Source organism: Rhinopithecus roxellana, chromosome 3 (genome assembly GCF_007565055.1).
Source record: "Rhinopithecus roxellana isolate Shanxi Qingling chromosome 3, ASM756505v1, whole genome shotgun sequence".
NCBI classification, from domain to species: Eukaryota; Metazoa; Chordata; class Mammalia; order Primates; family Cercopithecidae; genus Rhinopithecus; species Rhinopithecus roxellana.
This window is the reverse complement of record NC_044551.1, coordinates 16,956,713-16,980,492: the sequence shown is the minus strand read 5'-3', so window position 1 is coordinate 16,980,492 and position 23,780 is coordinate 16,956,713. Positions and strand designations below refer to the sequence as shown.

The 23,780-nt window shown below is 39.2% G+C and overlaps 1 protein-coding gene and 1 pseudogene across 2 annotated transcripts in view; one reads left to right on the top strand and one right to left on the bottom strand.

Moving 5' to 3' along the window:
• Window positions 1-23,780, bottom strand: part of C7 (complement C7) — an 81,483-nt gene that overhangs the window by 15,731 nt on the left and 41,972 nt on the right. For both annotated transcript variants that reach the window (XM_010381770.2, XM_030927370.1), the window contains 5 exons: window positions 18,689-18,855; window positions 15,873-16,101; window positions 14,517-14,688; window positions 11,982-12,069; window positions 9,393-9,525 (listed from right to left, as the gene is read on the bottom strand). In XM_010381770.2, coding sequence (XP_010380072.1) covers window positions 9,393-9,525; window positions 11,982-12,069; window positions 14,517-14,688; window positions 15,873-16,101; window positions 18,689-18,855 — 789 coding nt within the window. The remainder of the gene's footprint in view (window positions 1-9,392; window positions 9,526-11,981; window positions 12,070-14,516; window positions 14,689-15,872; window positions 16,102-18,688; window positions 18,856-23,780) is intronic.
• LOC104676880 lies at window positions 5,209-6,102 on the top strand (annotated as a pseudogene).

Below are 23,780 nucleotides of genomic sequence, written 5' to 3'. Positions count from 1 at the left end.
GAAGGCTTCAGTCGATCAAACTTCTCAGAGCTAAAGGAGGAACTATGTAACCAGTGCAAAGAAACTAAAAACCTTGAAAAAAGAATGGATGAATGGATAACTAGAATAATCAATGCAGAGAAGACCTTAAAAGAACTGATAGAGATGAAAATCATAACATGAGAACTACGTGACAAATGCACAAGCTTCAGTAACTGACTTGATCAACTGGAAGAAAGAGTATCAGCGATTGAAGATCAAATGAATGAAATGAAGCGAGAAGAGAAGTATAGAGAAAAAACAGTAAAAAGAAATGAACAAAGCCTCTAAGAAATACGGGATTATGTGAAAAGACCAAATCTACATCTGATTGGTGTGCCTGAAAGTGATGGGGAAAACGGAACCAAGTTGTAAAACACTCAGCAGGATATCATCCAGGAGAACTTCCCCAACCTAGGAAGGCAGGCCAACATTCAATTTCAGGAAATCCAGAGAACGCCACAAAGATACTCCTCAAGAAGAGTAAGTCCATCAGACTAACAGCAGATCTCTCGGAAGAAACTCTCCAAGCCAGAAGAGAGTGGGGGTCAATATTCAACATTCTTAAAGAAAAGAATTTTCAACCCAGAATTTCATATCCAGCCAAACTAAGTTTTATAAGTGAAGGAGAAATAAAATCCTTTACAGACAAGCAAATGCTGAGACATTTTGTCACCACCAGGCCTGCCCTACAAGAGATCCTGAAGGAAGCACTAAACATGGAAAGGAATAACAGATACCAGCCATTGCAAAAACATGTTAAAATGTAAAATCCATCGATGCTAGGAAGAAACTGCATCAACTAGCGAGCAAAATAACCAGCTAATATCATAATGACAGAATCAGGTTCACACATAACAATATTAACCTTAAATGTAAATGGACTAAATAGTCCAATTAAAAGACACAGACAGGCAAATTGGATAAAGAGTCAAGACCTATCAGTTTACTGTATTCAGGAGACCCATCTCACATGCAGAGACACACATATGCTCAAAATAAAGGGATGGAGGAAGATCTACCAAGCAAATGGAAAACAAAAAAAGCAGGGGTTGCAATACTAGTCTCTGATAAAACAGACTTCAAACCATCAAAGATCAAAAGAGACATAGAAGTCCATTACATAATGGTAAAGCGATCAATTCATCAGGAATTCATCCTAAATATATATGCACCCAATACAGGAGCACCCAGATTCATAAAGCAAGTCCTTAGAGACTTACAAAGAGACTTAGACTCCCATACAATAATAATGGGAGACTTCAACACCCCACTGTCAACATTAGACAGATCAACAAGACAAAAAGTTAACAAGGATACCCAGGAATTGAACTCAACTGTGCACCAAGAGGACCTAATAGACATCTACAGAACTCTCCACCATAAATCAACAGAATATACATTCTTCTCAGCACCACATCACACATATTCCAAAATTAACCACATAGTTGGAAGTAAAGCACTCTTCAGCAAATGTAAAAGAACAGAAATTATGTCAAACCATCTCTCAGACAGCAGTGCAATCAAACTAGAATTCAGTAGTAAGAAACTCAATCAAAACCCCTCAACAACATGGAAACTGAACAACCTGCTCCTGAATGACTACTAGGTACATAACGAAATGAAGACAAAAATAAAGATGTTCTTTGAAACCAATGAGAACAAAGATACAACATACCAGAGTCTCTGGGACACATTTAAAGCAGTGTGTAGAGGGAAATTTATAGCACTAAATGCCCACAAGAGAAAGCAGGAAAGATGTAAAATTGACACCCTAACATCACAATTAAAAGAACTAGTGAGGCAAGAGCAAACACATTCAAAAGCTAGCAGAAGGCAAGAAATAACTAAGATCAGAGCACAACTGAAGGAGATAGAGACACAAAAAACCCTCCAAAAAATCAATGAATCCAGGAGCTGGCTTTTTGAAAAGATCAACAAAATTGATAGACCGCTAGCAAGATGAATAAAGAAGACAAGAGAAAAGAATCAAATCGACACAATAAAAAATGATAAAGGGGATATCACCACCAACCCCACAGAAATACAAACTACCATCAGAGAATACTATAAACACCTCTACGCAAATAAACTAGAAAACCTAGAAGAAATAGATAATTTCCTGGACACTTACACTCTCCCAAGACTAAACCAGCAAGGAGTTGAATCGCTGAATAGACCAATAGCAGGCTGTGAAATTGAGGCAATAAATAATAGCCTACCAACCAAAAAAAGTCCAGGACCAGAAGGATTCACAGCTGAATTCTACCAGAAGTACAAGGAGGAGTTGGTACCATTCCTTCTGAAACTATTCCAATCAATAGAAAAAGAGGGAATCCTCCCTAACCCATTTTATGAGGCCAACATCATTCTGATACCAAAGCCTGACAGAGATACAACAAAAAAAGAGAATTTTAGACCAATATCCCTCCTGAACATTGATGCAAAAATCTTTAATAAAATACTGGGAAACCAAATCCAGCAGTACATCAAAAAGCTTATCCACCATGATCAAGTGGGCTTCATCCCTGGAATGAAAGGCTGGTTCAACATACGCAAATCAATAAACGTAATCCAGCATATAAACAGAACCAAAGACAAAAACCACATGATTATCTCTATAGATGCAGAAAAGGCCTTTGACAAAATTCAACAGCCCTTCATGCTAAAAACTCCCAATAAATTCGGTATTGATGGAACGTGTCTCAAAATAATAAGAGCTATTTATGACAAACCCACAGCTAATATCATACTGAATGGGGAAAAACTGGAAGCATTCCCTTTGAAAACTGGCACAAGACAGGGATGACCTCTCTCACCACTCCTATTCAACATAGTGTTGGAAGTTCTGGCTAGGGCAATTAGGCAAGAGAAAGAAATAAAGAGTATTCAGTTAGGAAGAGAAGAAGTCAGATTGTCCCTGTTTGCAGATGACATGATTGTATATTTAGAAAAACCCATTGTCTCAGCCCACAATCTCCTTAAGTTGATAAGCAACTTCAGCAAAGTCTCAGGATACAAAATTAATGTGCAAAACTCACAAGCATTCTTATACACCAATAACAGACAAACAGAGAGCCAAATCATGAATGAACTCCCACTCACAATAGCTTCAAAGAGAATAAAACACCTAGGAATCCAACTGACAAGGGATGTAAAGGACCTCTTCAAGGAGAACTACAAACCACTGCTCAGTGAAATAAAAGAGGACACAAACAAATGGAAGAACATACCATGCTCATGAATAGGAAGAATCAATATCATGAAAATGGCCATACTGCCAAGGTAATTTAAAGATTCAATGCCATCCCCATTAAGCTACCAATGACTTCACAGAATTGGAAAAAACTGCTTTAAAGTTCATATGGAACCAAAAAAGACCCCACATTGCCAAGAAAATCCTATGCTAAAAGAACAAAGCTGGAGGCATCATGCTACTTGACTTCAAACTATACTACAAGGCTACAGTAACCAAAACAGCATGGTACTGGTACCAAAACAGACATATAGACCAATGGAACAGAACAGAGCCCTCAGAAATAATACCACACATCTATAGCCATCTGATCTTTGACAAACCTGGCAAAAATAAGAAATGGGGAAAGAATTCCCTATTTAATAAATGATGCTGGGAAAATTGGCTAGCCATAAGTAGAAAGCTGAAACTGGATCCTTTCCTTACTCCTTATATGAAAATTAATTCAAGATGGATTAGAGACTTAAATGTTAGACCCAAAACCATAAAAACCCTAGAAGAAAACCTTGGGAATACCATTCAGGACATAGGCATGGGCAAGGACTTCATGTCTGAAACACCAAAAGCAATGGCAACAAAAGCCAAAATTGACAAATGGGATCTAATTCAACTAAAGAACTTCTGCACAGCAAAAGAAACTACCATCAGAGTGAACAGGCAACCTACAGAATGGGAGAAAATTTTTGCAATCTACTCATCTGACAAAGGGCTAATATCCAGAATCTACAAAGAAATCAAACAAATTTACAAGAAATAAACAAACCCCATCAAAAAGTGGGCAAAGGATATGAACAGACTCTTAGCAAAAGAAGACATTTATGCAGCCAACAGACACATGAAAAAATGCTCATCATCACTCGCCATCAGAGACATGCAAATCAAAACCACAATGAGATACCATCTCACACCAGTTAGAATGGCAATCATTAAAAAATCAGGAAACAACAGGTGCTGGAGAGGATGTGGAGAAGTAGGAACATTTTTACACTGTTGGCGGAACTGTAAACTAGCTCAACCATTGTGGAAAACAGTGTGGCAATTCCTCAAGGATCTAGAACTAGAAATACCATTTGACCCAGCCATCCCATTACTGGGGATATATCCAAAGGATTATAAGTCATGCTCCTATAAAGACACATGCACACGTATGTTTATTGCAACACTATTCACAATAGCAAAGACTTGGAATCAGCCCAAATGTCCATCAGTGACAGACTGGATTAAGAAAATGTGGCACATATACCCCATGAAATACTATGCAGCCATAAAAAAGAATGAGTTCGTGTCCTTTGTAGGGACATGGATGCAGCTGGAAACCATCATTCTCAGCAAACTATAGCAAGAACAGAAAATCAAATACCGCATGTTCTCACTCATAGGTGGGAATTGATCAATGAGATCACTTGGACACAGGAAGGGGAACATCACACACCGGTCCTATTGTGGGGAGGGGGGCAGGGAGGGATAGCATTAGGAGATATACCTAATGTAAATGACGAGTTGGTGGGTGCAGCACACCAACATGGCACATGTATGCATATGTAATAAACCTGCACTTTGTGCACATGTACCCTAGAACTTAAAATATAATAAAATATATATATCTATATATATATCTATAGATATATATATATATAATGGTCCAAAAAATGTATAATTTGTGTGCCATAAGGACAAGTGAGCAAGAATGGGACAGAAGCAATGTTTTAGGATGTAATGGTTAAGTAATCGTCTAAAACTGACAAAGGACTTAAAGCACAGGTTCAATAAGTGCCTTGAATATCAGCCAGGAAAAATGTAAAGAAAATTATACCTAGGAACACCAGAGTAAAGTTGCTGGTGAAAACCAAAAGTAAAAAATAATTAATAATACCTTTTTCCCACCCTAGCACTACTGGGCCTGCAGGTCTCTGTAAAACCACAAATGCAGGTCTCTGTTCCACAGGATGGGATTTGTTAAAGTTGTTAATAATAAGGCCTACTTTAAAAGATACTAAGTGAAATTTAGAAGATGACAAGAGGGTAAAACTGATTACTATATTCGGAAATGCTTGGTGATACTGGATAAAAATAAATACAGCACACCCAAATACAGGATGATACTTTGTGTAACAAACAGAGGTATCATTTCTCAGAATGCTTAGTCCTGTATCATGATAGTCTGTGCGGTGTATGCACGTAAACTGCCAAAATACGGTGTGAAGATTGGCCTGACAAATGATGCTAAAGCATATTGTACTGGCCCGCTGCTGGCCCACAGGCTTCTCAATAGGTTTGGCATGGGCAGGATCTATGAAGGCCAAGTGGACGTGACTGGAGATAAATACAATGTGAAAAGTATCGATGGTCAGCCGGGAGCCTTTACCTGCTATCTGGATGCAGGTCTGGCCAGAACTACCAGTGGCAATAAAGTTTTTAGCACCCTAAAGGGAGCTGTGGATAGAGGCTTATCTATCTCTCACAATACCAAACAAGTCCCTGGTTATGATTCTGAAAGCAAGAAATTAAATGCAGAACTACACCGGAATCACATCATGGGCCAGAATGTTGCAGATTGCATGCACTACTTAAGGAAAGAAGATGAAGATGCATACAAGAAAAAGTTATCTCAATACATAAAGAACAGCGTAACTCCAGACATGATGGAGGAGATGTATAAGAAAGTTCATGCTGCTGTACAAGAGATTCTAGTCTATGAAAAGAAGACCAAGAAAGAAGTTAAAAAGAAGTGGAACCTTCCCAAAATGTCACTTGCCCAGAAGAAAGATAGGTTAGCTCAAAATAAGGCAAGCTTCCTCAGAGCTCAGGAGCAGGCTCCTGAGAGCTAAACCAAACAATTTTTCATGAAGATTTTTCAGATGAGGACAATAAACTTATTGAAAAAGCAAAAAATAATAATAATTAATAATAATCTTCTTGAAAGTGGTCAGAGAGAAAAGGCATCATTTCCAAAGAAAAAATTGCAAGACTAAAAGTTGACTTCTCCCTAGAAAACAATTGTCGGAGGGCAATGTAATATTAGTAATGTCTTCAAATGACTTTAAAAAAATAACTGCTAGCAGCCAGGCATGGTGGCTCATGCCTGGGATCCCAGCCCTTTGGGAGGCCGAGGGGTGGGGATCACCTGAGGTCAGGAGTTTGAGACCAGCCTAGCCAACATGAAGAAACCCTGTCTCTACTAAAAATACAAACATTAGCTGGGTGTGGTGGTGGGCATCTGTAATCCCAGCTACTCAGGAGGCTGAGGCAGGAGAATCACTTGAACCTGGGAGGCAGAGGTTGCAGTGAGCCAAGAATGCACCATTGCAATCCAGCCTGGGAGACAAGAATGAAACTCCGTCTCAAAAATAAATAAATTAATTAATTAATTAAAATAAAAAATAACTGCTAGCTTAGAATGTCCTACCTAATAAAAATATCCTGGCCAGGCGTGGTGGCTCATGCCTGTAATCTCAACACTTTGGGAGGCCAAGGTGGGTAGATCACAAGGTCAAGAGAGGGAGAGACCATCCTGGCTGGTAAAACCCTATCTCTACTAAAAATACAAAAATTAGCTGAGCGTGGTGGTGCACGCCTGTAGTCCAAGCTACTCGGAGGCTGAGGCAGGAGAATCGCTTGAACCCAGGAGGCGGAAGTCAGTGTGAGGCGAGATCATGCCACTGCACTCCAGCCTGGTGATAAGCGAGACTCTGTCTCAAAAAAAAAAAAAAAAAAAAATCCTTTGAAAAGTCAAGGTGAAAGACAGACACTTTAGATAAACAAAAACTGGGACAATGTTTCATCAGCAGATTCATAAAAAAGGAAAAGAAGCCCTTCAAGTAGAAGTTTCTTATTAATCTTTTCTAAGAATAAACTTTTGGCTTGATTACTTCCAACTAGCAAATATTTATATTCATATTGCATTTCATTTGTTTCTGCTTAAGGATTCCAACAGAAAGAGAAAGAGAGAGAGATTAGTAAGTAAAAGACAATTCCCATCAGTCAATGAACAAGTGGATAAAAAGACTGTGGTGTATATATATGACAGAATACTACTCAGTCATAAAAAGGAATTAATTAATGGCATTCGCAGCAACCTGGATGAGACTGGAGACTATTATTCTAAGTGAAGTAACTCAGGAATTGAAAACCAAACACTGGGCCAGGCGCGATAGCTCACACCTGTAATCCCAGCACTTTGGGAGGCCGAGGCAGGCAGATCACGAGATCAAGAGTTCAAGACCATCCTGGCCAACATAGTGAAATCCTGTCTCTACTAAAAGTACAAAAATTAGCTGGTTGTGGCATTATGTGCCTGTAGTCCCAGCTACTCAGGAGGCTGAGGCAGGAGAATTGTTTGAACGTTTGAACCCAGGACGCAGGGGTTGCAGTGAGCTGAGATCATGCCACTGCACTCCAGCTTGGGTGACAGAGAGAGACTCTGTCTCAAAAAAAATGAAGGAAGGAAGGAAGGAAGGAAGGAAGGAAGGAAGGAAGGAAGGAAGGAAGGAAGGAAGGAAGGAAGGAAGGAGGGAGGGAGGGAGGGAGGGAGGGAGGGAGGGAGGGAGGGAGGGAGGAAGGAAGGGGAGGAAGGAACGAAGGGAAGGAAGGAAGAAAACCAAACATTGTATGTTCTCACTCACAAGTGGGAGCTAAGCTCTGAGGATGCAAAGGCATAAGAGTGATGCAATGGACTTTGGGCACTTAGGGAGAAACAGTGGGAAGGGGATAAGGCATAAAAGGCTACAAATTGGGTACAGTGCATACTGCTTGAGTGATGGGTGCACCAAAATCTCACAATTACCACTAAAGAACTTACTCATGTAACCAAACACCATCTGTTCCCCAAAAACCTATGGAAATAAAAAAAAAATTTTTAATAAAAAATTAAATTAAAAAATAAGAAAAAGACAGGCAAACCAATTATTTTTAATGGATAAAAGACATGGGCAGCCATTTCTCCAAAGAATATAACCAATGGCCAACAAACATATGAAAACAAGCTTAACATTATTAGTCATTAGAAAAAAATATAAAAATAGGCCGGGCACAGTGGCTCACACCTATAATCCCAGCACTCTGGGAGGCCAAGATGGGTGGATTGCCTCAGTTCAGGACTTCAAGACTAGCCTGGTCAACGTGGTGAAACCCTGTCTCTACTAAAAATACAAAAAAATTAGCAGGGTGTTTTGGCACACACCTGTAGTCCCAGCCACTCGGGAGGCTGAGGCACAAGAATCACATGAACCTGGGATGTGGAGGTTGTAGTGAGCTGAGATGGCACCACTGCACTCCAGCCTGGGCAACAGAGTGAGACTCTGTCTCCAAAAAAAAAAAACAAATATACACACACACACACACACACACACACACATATATATATATATATCTCACTATACACTGACCACTATGGCTGATGCTATCAAGTGTAAGGACATAAAGCAATCTTGACTTACCAGATTATGCTAGAGATGTAAATCAGTACAACCACTTGGAAGGCTGGCAGCCTCCACTAAATCTAAATGTATATATACCCAATGTATCAATACCCAATTACTCGGAAATTTCACAATAGGTATATTCCCAAAGGGAGAAATATATATGTGTGTGTGTGTACACTAGGGCTTTCCTCATATAGCACAGAGCAACTGATTTAGGAAAAATGTATCCCTACAGCTTGGCCTATTCATTTGCTGACAAACTTATATTGCAAGTGAGATGGAAGCCAGAGTAGTTTTAGGGTGGTGCAGCATGCAGAAGCTATTATTCAGATGCCTGTCTCCAAACAGAATAGGATACAAAGCATTTAAGAAAGTTGATTGATTGTGGTACATCCTGAGTAACTGAACTCTAAAGAATATCCTTGTGGTCTTCATCTAAAGAGAGTTTCCTAGCCTATCCTAATTTGCACCAGAAAGTTTTATATTGCAATAAAATTGACCTCACTGAATGGAAACATTACCAACTAGAGAAGGCGGAGGGCTTATTCAAGTGGCTTCTAAAACTTGAACAGGATCATATCAGACTTACAGGAGAGGAAGGCCAACAGATGGGCCATATGGTGAGTGTTATTTATCTTGATTCATTCTCTTCCACGTAATTTTCTCATCTTAAATTATATACAAATGACACCACTCACTCTGACAATGCATTTCCCCAACAAGCCACCGTAAATCTTCTCCACATCTGGCCACTGGGTTTCCAATAAGAGAGTATCCTTCATTGCAAGTGTACACTACATTTTTCCCCACAGGAAACGTTGTACCTTCATCCTAAACAAAAGTAAAAGACGGAAAAGGAAAGTGTTTGTCTATTTTGCATTAACAAAAGTTTTCTTTACGTACATTTGGTCTATAAATCATAATCATCAGGCAAGCCGCATTTAAATAACTGATTCGGAAAAGTGTCCATAAAAACATTTTCCTCTATATAGTCAATAACACCAGCACAACCATTCATTGAAATAAAACTATTAATACCACTGTCTATAATGTATTGATTGCTCCCAAAATGCTAAGGACTATACTAAGCATTCTACTAAAATTACATTCTATTAAAATTATTTGGACACTGTCCAATTAATTTCTTTTCCTTTTACTTTTAGGAAAAATCAGCTCTTTATCAGATTTGGAGAACATCTTTGTCAGTCAGCTCTTCATATTAAGGTATTACCAGGCCGAGCATGGTGGCCCATGCCTGTAATTCTAGCACTCCGGGAGGCCCAGGCAGGTGGATCACCTGAGGTCAGGAGTTCGAGACCAGCCCAGCCAACATGGCAAAACCCTTTCTCTAATAAAAAATACAAAAATTAGCAGGGCATGGTGGTGCATGCCTGTAGTCCCAGCTACTCAGGAAGCTGAGACATGAGAATCACTTGAACCCGGGGGACAGAGGTTGCAGTGAGGCTAGATAGTGCCACTGCATGCCAGCCTGGGTGACAGAGCAAGACTCCGTCACTCTCTGAAAAAAAAAAAAAAGGTATTATGAGCTGTTCATTGACAATACTGCCTACAAAATGCCAGCATGAACACCCAGAAATTTTCCAGTGCAATCAGTATGTTCATGAAAGTTTAACTTTCTCGCTGATAACTTTCAGGGGAAGCATAATGTTGATCTTCTCCCATCCTAACCTCCTACTCCGCACCATATGTATGGAATGCTGCTGGGGCTGGGTTAGATTCAAGAACATTTCACTAGCCTATAATGCCAGGAAGTGAGCTTTCATGTTGAAGCAAGGAGGAATTTGAAGTCTGAGCCTCGGGGTGGAATGAAGGGTAATCATACTCACTCGGGGTCTCTCCTTACCCTTCTCATTCTCTTCCATCCAAGGGGATGGTGAAAAAACTCAAGCCTAGGAGAGGGCTTAGAGCTCAGGCCTTGACCAGCTCTGCTTTAGGGATTAAACAAGATTTCCTGGTATCTCCTTCCCATTGTCAGTATGCACTTCCTGGCCCAGTCTGGCTCAATCATGGAAGTTAGTAGGAAACAGAATGGGCCAGGTTGATGCTGAGGTTTGAGGGAAATGGGGAGGAGCACATCTTCTCTTTTGACTCATGATCCTATTCCTTCCTCTACCTTGCAAAAACAAAACAAAACAAAAACTTTTATATGAGGAAGTCTGATTCAACAGTGCACAAACATGGCTGTATATCATAATCACTTGTAGAAATTAAAAAATAGACTCTCAGGCTCTACTCCCAACCTATCAAATCAGAAAATGTGGAGGACAAGGGAGAAACAATCATCTCTAGTTTTAAGTTCCCTGAGTAATTCGGATGCAGCCAGTCCATAGAGCAATATTTGAGACTCTTGGCTCCTAAAACGACACCATATGCACTGCAGTTGGGGACAGCAGCCTCATGGCTTGCTAACGTGCATGAGTTTGCTTGGCCTATTCTCTGAGCATATGTTACATTCAAGAACTCCATGAATTATGGTGACTGTGGTAGGACAGAATGGGTGGTAGAGATGCTAGGTTCATTTTCTCTCTCTCTCTCTCAGGCATGGTAAAGGGCCTGAGATTTGAAAAGCAAAATCCCTCGTGAGCAAAGCAGTGCTGGTAACATAGAGAGAGTCCTCAAGAACAATATCCTGTGTGAGCCATGAAAAGGCACCACTGGGGCTTCAGGCCAAAGCCTCATCATAAAGACTGAGAGTAGCATTAACTAAAATGTCCCAAAAGCCAAGAACAACAAAAGTCCCTAGAATGACAAATGGCAGATGACTACTCTTCTTTCCTGAACAGGAAAGTTCAATTGCTCAAAGTAGAATGATGCATATCTCACTAGACACTAGCTAACTGTCTTATTGACTCCTGGAATAAACCTAATACTTCATCCCAGGGCCTACAGTTATGTGGGGGGGAAGCCTTCTCTCAGTGGCAAAAATAAGAGAAGTTCTGTAAGTTAAAGAGTAAGCTTGTAGATTCGCAGTTTGGTGTTTCCAGTGGCAATGTTTAGCAGCCCTCTGGCATGATTACATTTTTGATTCACTGAGTGGCAGTATTGATTTCCCACACCACAGAAGATACACTGCCTTCTGCAGAGTTCAGATCACCTTGGGCCAAAGAAAAAAGTCACACACTAAAACCCTCACCACTAAAACTAATATGCACATATAAAATATTTTTTGCACAGCTTCACCATGAAAGAAGAGAATAGGTTATTGGCTCAGTAGAGAGATAGAAGTTGGAGCATTATAAAGGAAAACAATATCTTTCATAACCAACTTGAACAAATCCATCTTTCAAGGCAGGAGGTGATGGACAGAATTTTGTCGGAACCAAAGACAAAGGAAAGCAATGTGGTTCAAGCAACCTGGAAGAAACAAAAAAGGAATTAATGTGATTGATTTGCACAGTATAATAATTATTTTGCATTACACTGGATTTCTCCTTTGTATCTGAAGGAACTCCATTCATGTAAGTACATTGGTGTAATATTTCTGTCATTCTTAGAACCAAATATGTGCTTACATCCTGTGGTAGAAAACTCAAACATAAACTCAAGCTAACAAAAGACAGTGATTTCCACAGCTGCTGGGTCAGTAGTATGAAAAACAAACAGAAAGAATGAAAAGAAAAAGAAAGTCTCTTGGCCAACATAGTACTTTCTGCTTCCTAGAGGTCATCTGCTTCAAAACCTACTTTTCCTCTTGCTGTTTGGGTCTGAAATTCATTTAATACAGAATTAATTCTGTATTGAAAATAAGGTATTGGATGAGGCGCGACAGCTCCTGCCTGTAATCCCAGCACTTTGGGAGGTCAGGACAGGCAGATAGCCTGAGGTCAGGAGTTCCGAGACTAGCCTGGCAACAAGGTGAAACCCCATCTCTACTAAAACTACAAAAATTAGCCAGGTACAGTGATGCACATCTGTAATACCAGCTACTTAGGAGGCTGAGACAGGAGAACCTCCTGAGCTTGGGAGGCAGAGATTGCAGTGAGCTGAGATCCCACCACTGTACTCCAGCCTGGGTGACAGAGTGAGACTCCATCTCAAAAAAAAAAAAAAAGAAGGTAATTAATTAGAGTTGGTGACCCCAAAAGAGAGGTAACACAAAATTATAACTACCTTTTACTAAGCATTTACTATATGTCAGGCACCATGGCAGCTGCTCTGCACATGTGCATTATCTCACTTCATACAGCAACACCATGAGATACATGGAAAAAACAATGGCACAGAAAGTTTGAATAACTTGTCCAAGATTATGAACTAATAAATATCAAAGCTGGATTTACGTCTAGTCAATTAGGCTCCTACAATTGTGCACCTTCTACCTCTCACAAGGCAACAGAGAAATAGGAAGTCTTAGTGTGTACATTTTTTTCTGAACGTATATAACTGAAAGCACATTATTTGGTGAAGGCAAGTTTTAGTAAGGCTTGGAGTAAATCTTAAATGTAAAAGCAAGATGGGAGAACAGAAGTCCTACTATCATCCCACAAATGCCAATCCTGACACTTTACCATCACTATGACCATCTCTTGAGGGAGCTTGTAATAAAGATACTGATAACGATGACATCTGTCATTAAACAATGGTTTTCAAGACTGCCTCTAAGGTCAAAATAACACTAATATTATCTCCACTCCAGAAACACAAAATCTGAGAGAAAGCAGTACAAATAGACTGGGAGTGTGGCCTCCTTCTCAGCTGAGTTCCTTATAATCTTGCCACACTCTGAGGAAACTGTGGCAAGTTTAATTTTCCTATTCGTACTGAGAAGGAAGACACTTCCCCTCCCCTGAGCACCAAGAGTGAAAAATCTCTTCAATGCCTTTCTTAGGATGTGCCTCTCCTCCTAGCTTTATGTTGAAAAGCAGGAAAAATGCATCCTCTCAGAGATCTCCTCCCAGACCCTCATCCTCCCAGAAACATGAGCACAGCAGCCAGCATCCTCTTCCCACCATAATTCACATGCTTGTCAGCTTCCTCAGTCAAGATATACTGATGAATGCTGGATTACAAGGCACCGAAGATTTAGGAATAAGGCTTCCCACCTCCCTATGCTTCTACCAGATACCCAAACACCTCATCTCTTTCTTCAATTCACATGACCTTCGAATTATCTTACTAGAACATATTGCCAACTCCAGTCTGCAAAAATTACTAAGGAGAATGTAGAGTGCGGCATAAAGAATTCTGGCCCAGGGCTATGATTCATCAACTGAGCATTTCTGAGATGGGTTTTGCAAGGTCCTGACAAATGGGAAGTTAGTGCCAGGCTACTGGGTTCACCCACCAAGATATTCTCCATCTCAAGCAACTGGCTCTATGCTTAATCCAAAAAATAAATGAGTAAGAATGGTATATCTGAAAAGTAATACAAACTTTAATGAATGCTTAGTAATCACTTTGGGTGCTAATCTCATTTAATTCTGACAATAACAATAAACAGATAATCTTAGTATCAGTTTATCTGCTATTATCACGCTAATTTTAGAGATGTGGCCAGTAACTTGCCCAAGGTCACACAGCAAGTAGGTGGCCAAAACAAATGATTGAATGATCGTATCCACTCAGCTGGACTACTTCCCAATTACCCAGCCTTTTGTAACACTTGTTTCAGGAAAACCTGAAGCACATAGAGCAAGCTCCTTCAACTCACCCTAGTGCTAAGGGACAAAGCAGTCCGTGGTAAAAATAGCCATTTAACTTCTTTATCTCTCTATCTCTCCACAGCAGCAATCGTGTGTTCCACGCTAACTGAAGAGGGCACTGTGTTCTATGCAACTGCCAGGGGGTCGGGTCTCCATTACCTCAAGTGCTCCAGCTCCTCGTCTTCACATTGTGTGCTTTCTGTTGTTTCTCCAATGCAGGATCTCCCACCCCCACTGGGAGGTGGGTTATTGCATTCTCGGCTCCTTGTTTTCTTCCCTTGAACACAGGGGCTCCAAGAGGACCAGCAACTCCAACCTCCATCAACCCCTCCTACAAGATGAGAAAGAGGTTGATCAATAAGTTCTTAAAGAGGACTTGGGAACTTAGTGCTATGCTTCCTGCTAACAAGTTAACTGGAGGAAGAGATCATTCTGGATATTGATTACCTTCACCTTCATTGAGGTTTTCTACAATGTTCAGAATGGCTCTACACATAGACTACGAATGTCCATATTAAGGTTGCCTTAGTGAACCTCTTGCAATAATATCCTTTATTTGTTGATTATTTTACAACTGTTTCAAAGAACTTTTATGTACATTGTATCATTTATTTACTTCTCACAACAGTGAATGGAGGTGGGCAGGAAATCTGTTACCATTCTATTTAATTAGATAGCAGAACGGGGTGCTTCCATTTTAACAGATAAGAGGAAATCCAAGCCACAAAGGAATGAATCTCAGTTGTACAATTTTAATTTACCAGAACAGGCCACTTGGAGAGACATTTGGGGATAAAGATGCCTTTGTAATGCTTGTCTATAAGCTTCTTTAGTCTAGTCTTATATTTATTCATTTATCATTCATTTAGTGACTTCTACGAATCAAGCCTTTTGTCAAGCTCTGGGAAAAAAGAAAGGAATCAAACAACCCTGACCTTAAGTAATGAGTGTTCTAGAAGAGAGAGACATGTAAATAAATATAGAAACAAAAGTATATAGATTGTAGTCACACTTTGACTACTCATAAAGTCAATTTCACATAGCCCTGTACCAAGTGCTTGAAGCACCATGTACATTGTAGAGCACAAAGCAGATGTTCAACAAATATTTGTGAGTGATTGATAGTACATCATACAGAATAGAAATAGAAATGTTTCAAAGATCATGCCATCAGAAAGTTTAGGCAATGCAAATATACAAATTCCACAGACCTTTGTTACAGCAAAATTTTATTGAGATAATTACAGAGGATGAAGGTGTTTTAATCGTAACTCCTCCAATAGAGAATGGGAAGTGGAGGGCACAGTGGGGCTGTTAGTTCAGATGGATAAATAGAGATAACAGCAAAGAGCCTTAATCACAGTAGCTATAATCTGAAAGTAGGAAAGGGAAGGAGGATTCCAAATTCATTTGAGACTTCATCTCTTCAAAGATGAAGCATCTCAAGGAGCAGAGAAACAAGGTAATTCCCTTTCAGTGTGTACAGGGTGACTAGAGAAAATTCACCCCACTGACCTGCTTGATTCCCTACGAGGACTCCTTGCTCACACGCTGCACCAAATGTGTATGGTTTGCAATGGCACAGACAATGGGTCCCCTCAACAGTGGCCAAACCACCATTTTGACAAGGCCGGCAATGACAGGGGTCAAATTCATCCAGATACTCTTCAAGAGCCCGTTTCAGGTATAGTTTTTTCACAGAGGCACAAGGTACTTCCTTTACCAGCTCATATAAAGGTGTCAGCTATAGAAATAAAGACATCATAGTCAGTAATCAGCAATTTAGGCAAGAATATTTTGCTTTTCATGTTTAGGTACGACTCTCATTAAAACAAAATCAAAAGCCACTGCTAAGTTTGTTACAATTGTTTTTTATTCAAATACAAAAGAAAACAGTGCACTCTCTTTGCAACAAAATCAAGACAAACTTAGGGAAAATTAGGGTCAGACGGGGGAAGAATTTTTTATGTATCTTTTGTGCATACATAAGATTAAAAAGAAAAAAGGAAAAAAAAAAAAAAACAGGCCAGGCGCTATGACTCACACCTGTAATCCCTGCACTTTGGGAGGCTGTGGCAGGGAGGATCACCTGAGGTCGGGAGTTCGAGACCAGCCTGACCAACATGGAGAAACCCCGTCTCTACTAAAAATACAAAATTAGCCAGGTTTGGTGGCTCATGCCTGTAATCCCAGCTACTCAGGAGGCTGAGGCAGGAGAATCACTTGAACCTGGGAGGCAGAGTTTGCGGTGAGCCAGGATTGTGCCATTGCACTCCAGCCTGAGCAACGGGAGTGAAACTCTGTCTCAAATAAAATAAAATAAAATAAAATAAAATAAAATAAAATAAAATAAAATAAAACAGGTCATTCATTTTCTAGTTAATGGAAGATTATTTTGAAGATAATACATTACCACCCCTATTGAAGACAGAAGAAAAGGAAATGTACTTAAATTACAGCAAAGAAGCAAGTGAAATTAAATTTAGAATTAAATTTCCTGACTGAGAGATTTAACGTATCTCTTAGTGGAAATCATGGATTCTTTCCTCAACGAGAAATTTAAAACAGGTAAACATTATTACTCTGCGTTGGCTATTTCAGAAGCAAAGCAACTTTGAAATCACAGATGTACTAACTCAACTTTAACAGTCTGCTCTCCCAGGAACAAAAACATCTCTGCTTTGTAGGATGTACCAGTTTCTGCAGTGTAGCTACTCTCACCATAGTCAATTTCAGGCTACCACCATGGTGCCTGAACCCGGAAGAGATACGCACCATTGGTTCCTGAGAGCCCAAGCTCTTCCGAACACAATGGCTTTGCATAGTCATATACCTGTACCTACATAGTGCCTTTTCTTTCTCTGTTCCTTTTTTGCCCTGCTAAAAAGTTAGCATAAATCTGAAAAATTATAGTCCTATGTGGAAAAGTACATAGACACTGTTAAAGAACATGTGTCTTTCTCTAATCAATAATTTAATCTAATCAAGAGTTTCTAACGATTTGTATGGGATGCTGACAATGAATATAGGCCATTTTAAATATTAACAGATGGTCCTTTAAGATAAGACTTTCTGGGAAAAATTCATCCTCCCTCCCTCACCCGTATTTGGAAACCAATGGGTACTGTATGGGGGTTAGGAGGGTACTTGAGGACCTATTGCAATTTTTGAGTTTATAAAATGTATCTCTGAAAATCAGGCTTTGCCTGGGACATTGACTTTCACACAGGGAATAGATCATAGAATCGGTTCTGCTATAATGTTTGTTTTGATAAGGTGAATTTTTTCCATTGAGATGGATATACTGTGAAAATTCTGAGCATAGCACAGATTTGGGGTTTTCTTATGTACGACTATGTCCACATGAAACACAGGGTGAACACAAAATGCTTCATACAGCTGAAACAAGCCACACAGGAATACACAAAACTCATGCGTACTCATGTGCGTGGACAAACACAGACACTCACACACCCCTCAACATCTATGTTAGTTCACTTCCTGCATTATAAACTATACCTGTTCACATCTGCTGTTACAAATGTCTGTCGGGTTTCTGACTGCTGTTCTTCTACCACTTCACGGTTACTCACAAGCCGTAACCCTTCTAGCACCCAGAAAGCTTCAGGTCTTTTTCTAAGTAATGCACCACACTTATTGTAGTATAGACACATTTTTAATATTTTAACATGTATAAAACCAGGCAACTATTTTTATTGGCACCTATCTTTTTCATATGAGTGTCACAGATGATAAATTTCAGTGCTGTGTCTCTAACCTGATTTTTTTTTCTATAAGCCCTTTATTGTGCAATTTTGCATAGCTCAATGATTTTTAGAAACACGTATGTTGCAGTATAAAAGAACTGATGATAACAATAAAACATCTTAAAATTCTGCCAGCCAACTTGTTACTATCGTAATTTGTATGACTTCAGGAGCCCACGAGCCATGGCCACACAAAGAAAGGTGATAGGAACATAACAGAAGGCAAACCTACATGCCTTCCCCTTGCAAGAATCTATAACTCCTCTGAATTAGGGACCAAGGAAAACATAACCAAACTTAGATCAAAAGTTAAAAATGCAAATTTTGTCATTAATTTCTCTTGGAAGTTTCAAGACATTTAACATTTGCAACAGAAATTGAATAACACACCTTCTGTTTCTTATTATTATGTGTTCATTCATTTTACTCTACAAAATATAATTGGGATACAGAAAATGCTAATTACAGCCATGTCTGTTTAACCATCTTGATTTAACCACCTTCATTTTCCTCATGCAAATAAACATGACAGCTTCCTATTGCTTTAAACAAAGCATGATATACCTTTTGTTTTATGACTTCAGGAAGATTGGTCACAGATTCTGCCCAGGCAGAATATCGCCTTTTGTTTCCAGCAGGATTGTCCAGCTCTAGGTAACTAAGGCCAGATATGAAGCCTGAACCTCCCCCTCTGATGAACGGGTCTCCTCGCAACACATTGTTTTGGGTTCCTATACAGAAGAAAGCAAATGAAAAGTGAAAAGTCTATTGAGTATTAAGAAAAAATCTATCAAACTATGTGACATCCTGGAAAAAGTCAAACTATGGAAACAGTCAAAAGACAAATTGTGGCCAGGAAGAAGGGAGGGATGAATAGGCAGAGCACAAAGGATATTCAGGGCAGTGACACTGTTCTGTATAATACTACAATGGTGGGCACATGTCATTATACATTTGTCAAAAGTCATTAAATGCTCAACACCAAGAATGAGCCCTAATGTAAATTATGGACTTTGGATGACAATGTGTCAATGTAAGTTCATCCACTGTAACAAATGTTCCACTCTGATGGGAGATGTTTTCAGTGGGGAAGGCTTTGCCTGTGTGGGAGCAGAGGATATACAGGAACTCAATGTACTTTGCACTCAACTGTGCTGTGAACCTAAAACTGCTCTAAAAACTAAGGTATATTTATTTTATTTTTGGTGGTTTTCTCATATATATATATAGAGAGAGAGAGAGAGAGAGAGAGAGAGACAGAGTCTCACTCTGTAGCCCAGGCTGGAGTGCAGTGGCATGCTCATTGCAACCTCTGCCCCCGGGGTTCAAGCAATTCTCCTGCCTCAGCCTCCTGAGTAGCTAGGACTATAGGTGTGTGCCACCACACCTGGCTAATTTTTGTATTTTTAGTGGAGATGGGGTTTCACCAGGTTGGCAGGCTGGTCTCAAACTCCTAGCCTCAAGTCATCTAACTCCCTCAGCCTCCCAGAGTGTTGGGATTACAGGCGTGAGCCACTGCGCCCAGCCAAAACTAAGGTATATTTTTTTAAAAAGAAAAACAACTCTTGCCTGAGAGTAGATGATATTAGGGAATTATTGTTCATACTCTTTATATTTTTAGTGTGAGTATCACATTATGCAAGAGAATGTTCTTCTTAGATGATACATGCATATATTTAGTGATGAAGTGTTATGATATCTGAAACTTCCAAATAGTTCAGCAAATATTATAAACACTTTAAATACATAATATATATTTCAAATAATCAGTCAATATTATAAATAATATATGTAGTAAAATTACAAAATGCTAATTATATATAGGAAATGGGTATATGGGTATTTATTACAACATTCTTGTCTATATGTTTTAAATTTTTCATACTAAAATATCGGAAGGAAAACAGTTTATTGCATCTGGTATACTAACAATGAGTAAAATAAGCTGTTAACTAACAGAAATCTATTACTTAACACATGAAAAGTGTTCTGAAAAGTGTGAAATGCTAATGGAAGCTTTTTTCCCATTTATGTGCCTCATAAATTTAGAAATACTTTATCTCCATTTGTAATGTTCCTGACAAGAAATTTCCAATCTGGCAGATCAGATTTTGAGTGATTTTCATTTCCTTGTAACTGTCCAAATTTTGCAGTTTCATAAAATGATCATATTGTACTCATATTCAGAAATCATTAAAGCCTGACAGTGGTTTTTTTTTTTTTTGCTGTTTTATTTTTTATTTTTACATAATGTACATATTTATGGGGTGCATGTGATATTTTGATACATGCATAGAATGTGTAATGATCAAATCAGGATATTTAGGATATCCATCACCTTATCATTTGTTTGTGTTGAGAACATTTCAAATCTTGTCTTCTAGCTATTTTAAAATATACAGTAAATTATCATTAACTATAGCCACCTGACTGTGCTGTCAAACACTAGAATTTGTTCCTTTTTTTTTTTTTTTTTTTTTTTTTTTTTTTTTTTTTTTGAGACAGAGTCTTGCTCTGTCACCAGGCTGGAGTGCAGTGGCACTATCTCAGCTCACTGCAACCTCCGCCTCTCAGGTTCAAGCAATCCTCCTGCCTCAGCCTCCCGAGTAGCTGGGACTATAGGCATGCGCTACCACACCCAGCTAATTTTTTGTATTTATAGTAGAGACGGGGTTTCACCTTGTTGGCCAGGATGGTCTCGATCTCTTGACCTCATGATCCACCCGCCTCAGCCTGCCAAAGTGCTGGGATTGCAGGTGGCACCTGGCCGAATTTATTCCTTGTACCTAACTACAGGTTTATACCCATTAAGCAACCTCTCTTCATTGACCCCTCCTCCTCCCCAACTATCGTTCTACTCTATCTCCATAAGATCAATTTTTTTAGCTTTCACATATGAGAACATGCAATATTTGACTTTCTGTGCCTGTAAATCTTCATAGTTTTAACAAATTACCTGATGCTTCCTCATCTTCATTCTTAGCTGTGTTTTAAATATATACATAGTTACCCTTTCCAATGCAGTGAATCACAAAGTCCCATCCCTGTATTACTGAATCACAATCATCTGAGGGAACTGCAGATTTCTTAGCCCACACCAAGACCTACAGGAGAATATCTGAGAGAATGAACAACCTTGGGAATCAGCATTTTAAGAGAATCCCCCAGGTAATTGTCTTGCATACTAAAGTTTGAGAATCACTGCCTTAGCCAGCACACCTATTTAAGAATTACAGATTCTACCATTACGTTGCTTTTTTAAGGCTTTAGCCTCCCTTTCCATACCCCAGTGAGCTCTCTGTTCCAGCTAACTCTTTTCCCCTAGAAAAGGCAGCCCAGTGCAACAGTCAAGACCCCAGACTGTTAAGCCAGATTTTATGCATTTGCATTTCATAAATATTTCTTGTGAACTATAATCTTGGACAACATTTCTGGGCCTCAGTGTCCCTGTCTGTAAAATGTGAATATGAATAACACTTAACACGTAGGTAGGAGAAGTACACTGGTTAATTTTTGAAAATCACTTAAAATTGTGCTGGCACATAGTAGATGCCCCGTGTTTGTTAAATGTGAAATAAAATAAAATTGGTAAGTGGCTTCCAACTGCCAGCCCAGCTGAGGACTGATGTCAACATCTTCTCAAAGCTCTCACTTCCATTTCTATGTTCAGATCCTTCTTTTTCCACTTCATTCAAAACCTTTTCCTCCTCTGACATGTCAACTCCATGAAGACAAGCACTTTCTCTGGCATATTCACAGCTATATCTTGAGTGTCTAAAACAATTCCTGACACATACCACAGACTCCATAAATAATTGATGAATGAAGCAAGTGAATGAGTACATAAACCAGGTTTTACTACTCATCTTCCTCCTTCTTGCACTCATCTACCAATATCCCAAGAATCCCTGCTTCTTCACCGAGAGCTATGACACATGGGTCAGTGTCCACCTTTGCCATTACCCCAAGAGGATTTAAGCTCTGATACTGCTCAGTCTATGGCCTCACACAATGAAATGCAGTCTCACCTCCATCCCTACTATACTAGGGAATCTCTTCCTTTAAAAGTAACTTTCTTTTCAACCTTTATTCTAGATTCATGGAGTACATGTTCAGGTTTGTTACCTGGGTGGATTATGTGATACTGAGCTTTGGAGTATGATTGATCCCAACACCCAGGTAGTGAGCGTAAGTACCCAACAGTTAGTTTTTCAACCATTGATTCCTCCCTCCCTCTCCTGTCTAGCACTCCCCAGTGACAATTGTTGCCATTTTTATGTCCATAAGCACCCAATGTTTAACTCCCACTTAAAAGTAAGAACATGCAGTATTCGGTTTCCTGTTTCTGCTTCTGCAAGCAAAAGAAACTATCAATGTGTAACAGACAACCTACAAAATTGGAAAAAATATTTGCAAACTATGCTTCTGATAAAAGTCTAATATTCAGAATCTATAAGGAACTTAAACAACTTAGCAAGTAAAAAATAAATAACCCCATTAAAAATGGACAAAAGACATGAACAGACACTTCTCAAAAGCAGCAACTAAGTGTTAATCACCAAATCCAGTGAACATTTTTTGGTCCTTATCTTCACTCTGTTGACCTCACTCCTCCTTTACTTTCCATCTCTTGTTTTTCAATCCTGCCAAATGTTTCTTTCTCCACTCTTCTTTATTCTCTACAACTTTACTTAGGTAATGTCTTATTTCATCACTCCATGTATTAAATCTTTTAATGGAACCCGATAGCCATCAGAAGGAAATCCAAACTCCTTAACATGGTACCTTCACAGTATAGATCAGTTTACCCTTTCAGTCCCTCTTCAATCACCCAAAGACTAGCATATCACCTTTCCTCTGTCTCCACTGCCAACCAGCATACACCAAAAACCTGACCTCCACGGAGTAGCCATGTCAGCAAGTGAAACTGAATCATCTCTTGATAATGTCACTTGTCTAGGCTTGTTTGCCAATCATCATAAGGGAGAAAAGTGCTGCACACTGATAACATATTTATAATACAGAGGAGAGAACCTGGTAAACTCCTTAACCTGTGTGATGTCTCACTACTATGATATATGAAAGAGAGAGCAGAGGCAAAAATTACCAAATAGATTTTTTTTAAAACACAAAGTAGAACACCTGATAAAGCCTCAAAAGCCTTTGGAGATTAAGAATTAACAATAGAAGACCGGAGTAGAGGTTAAGCTTGTAATTATTCACAATAGCAAAGACATGGAATCAATCTAAATGCCCATCAATAATAGACTGGATATAGAAAATGTGGTGCATATACATCATAGAATACTATGGAGCCATAGAAAAAGAATAAGATCATGTCCTTTGCAGGGACATGGATGGAGCTGGAAGCCATTATTCGTAGTGAACTAAAGCAAGAAAAGAAAACTAAACATTGCATGTTTTCACATATATGCAGGAGCTAAATGATGAGAATATATGGAAATAGACAGATGAACAACACACACTGGGGCCTTTTGGAGAGTGCAGAGTGGGAGGAGGGAGAAGAGCAGGAAAAAATAGTGGGTACTAGGCTTAATACCTGGGTAACAAAATAATCTGTACAACAAAGCCCCATGACACAAGTTTACCTATATAACTTCACATGTACCCCTGAACTTAAAAGTTAAAAAAAGAA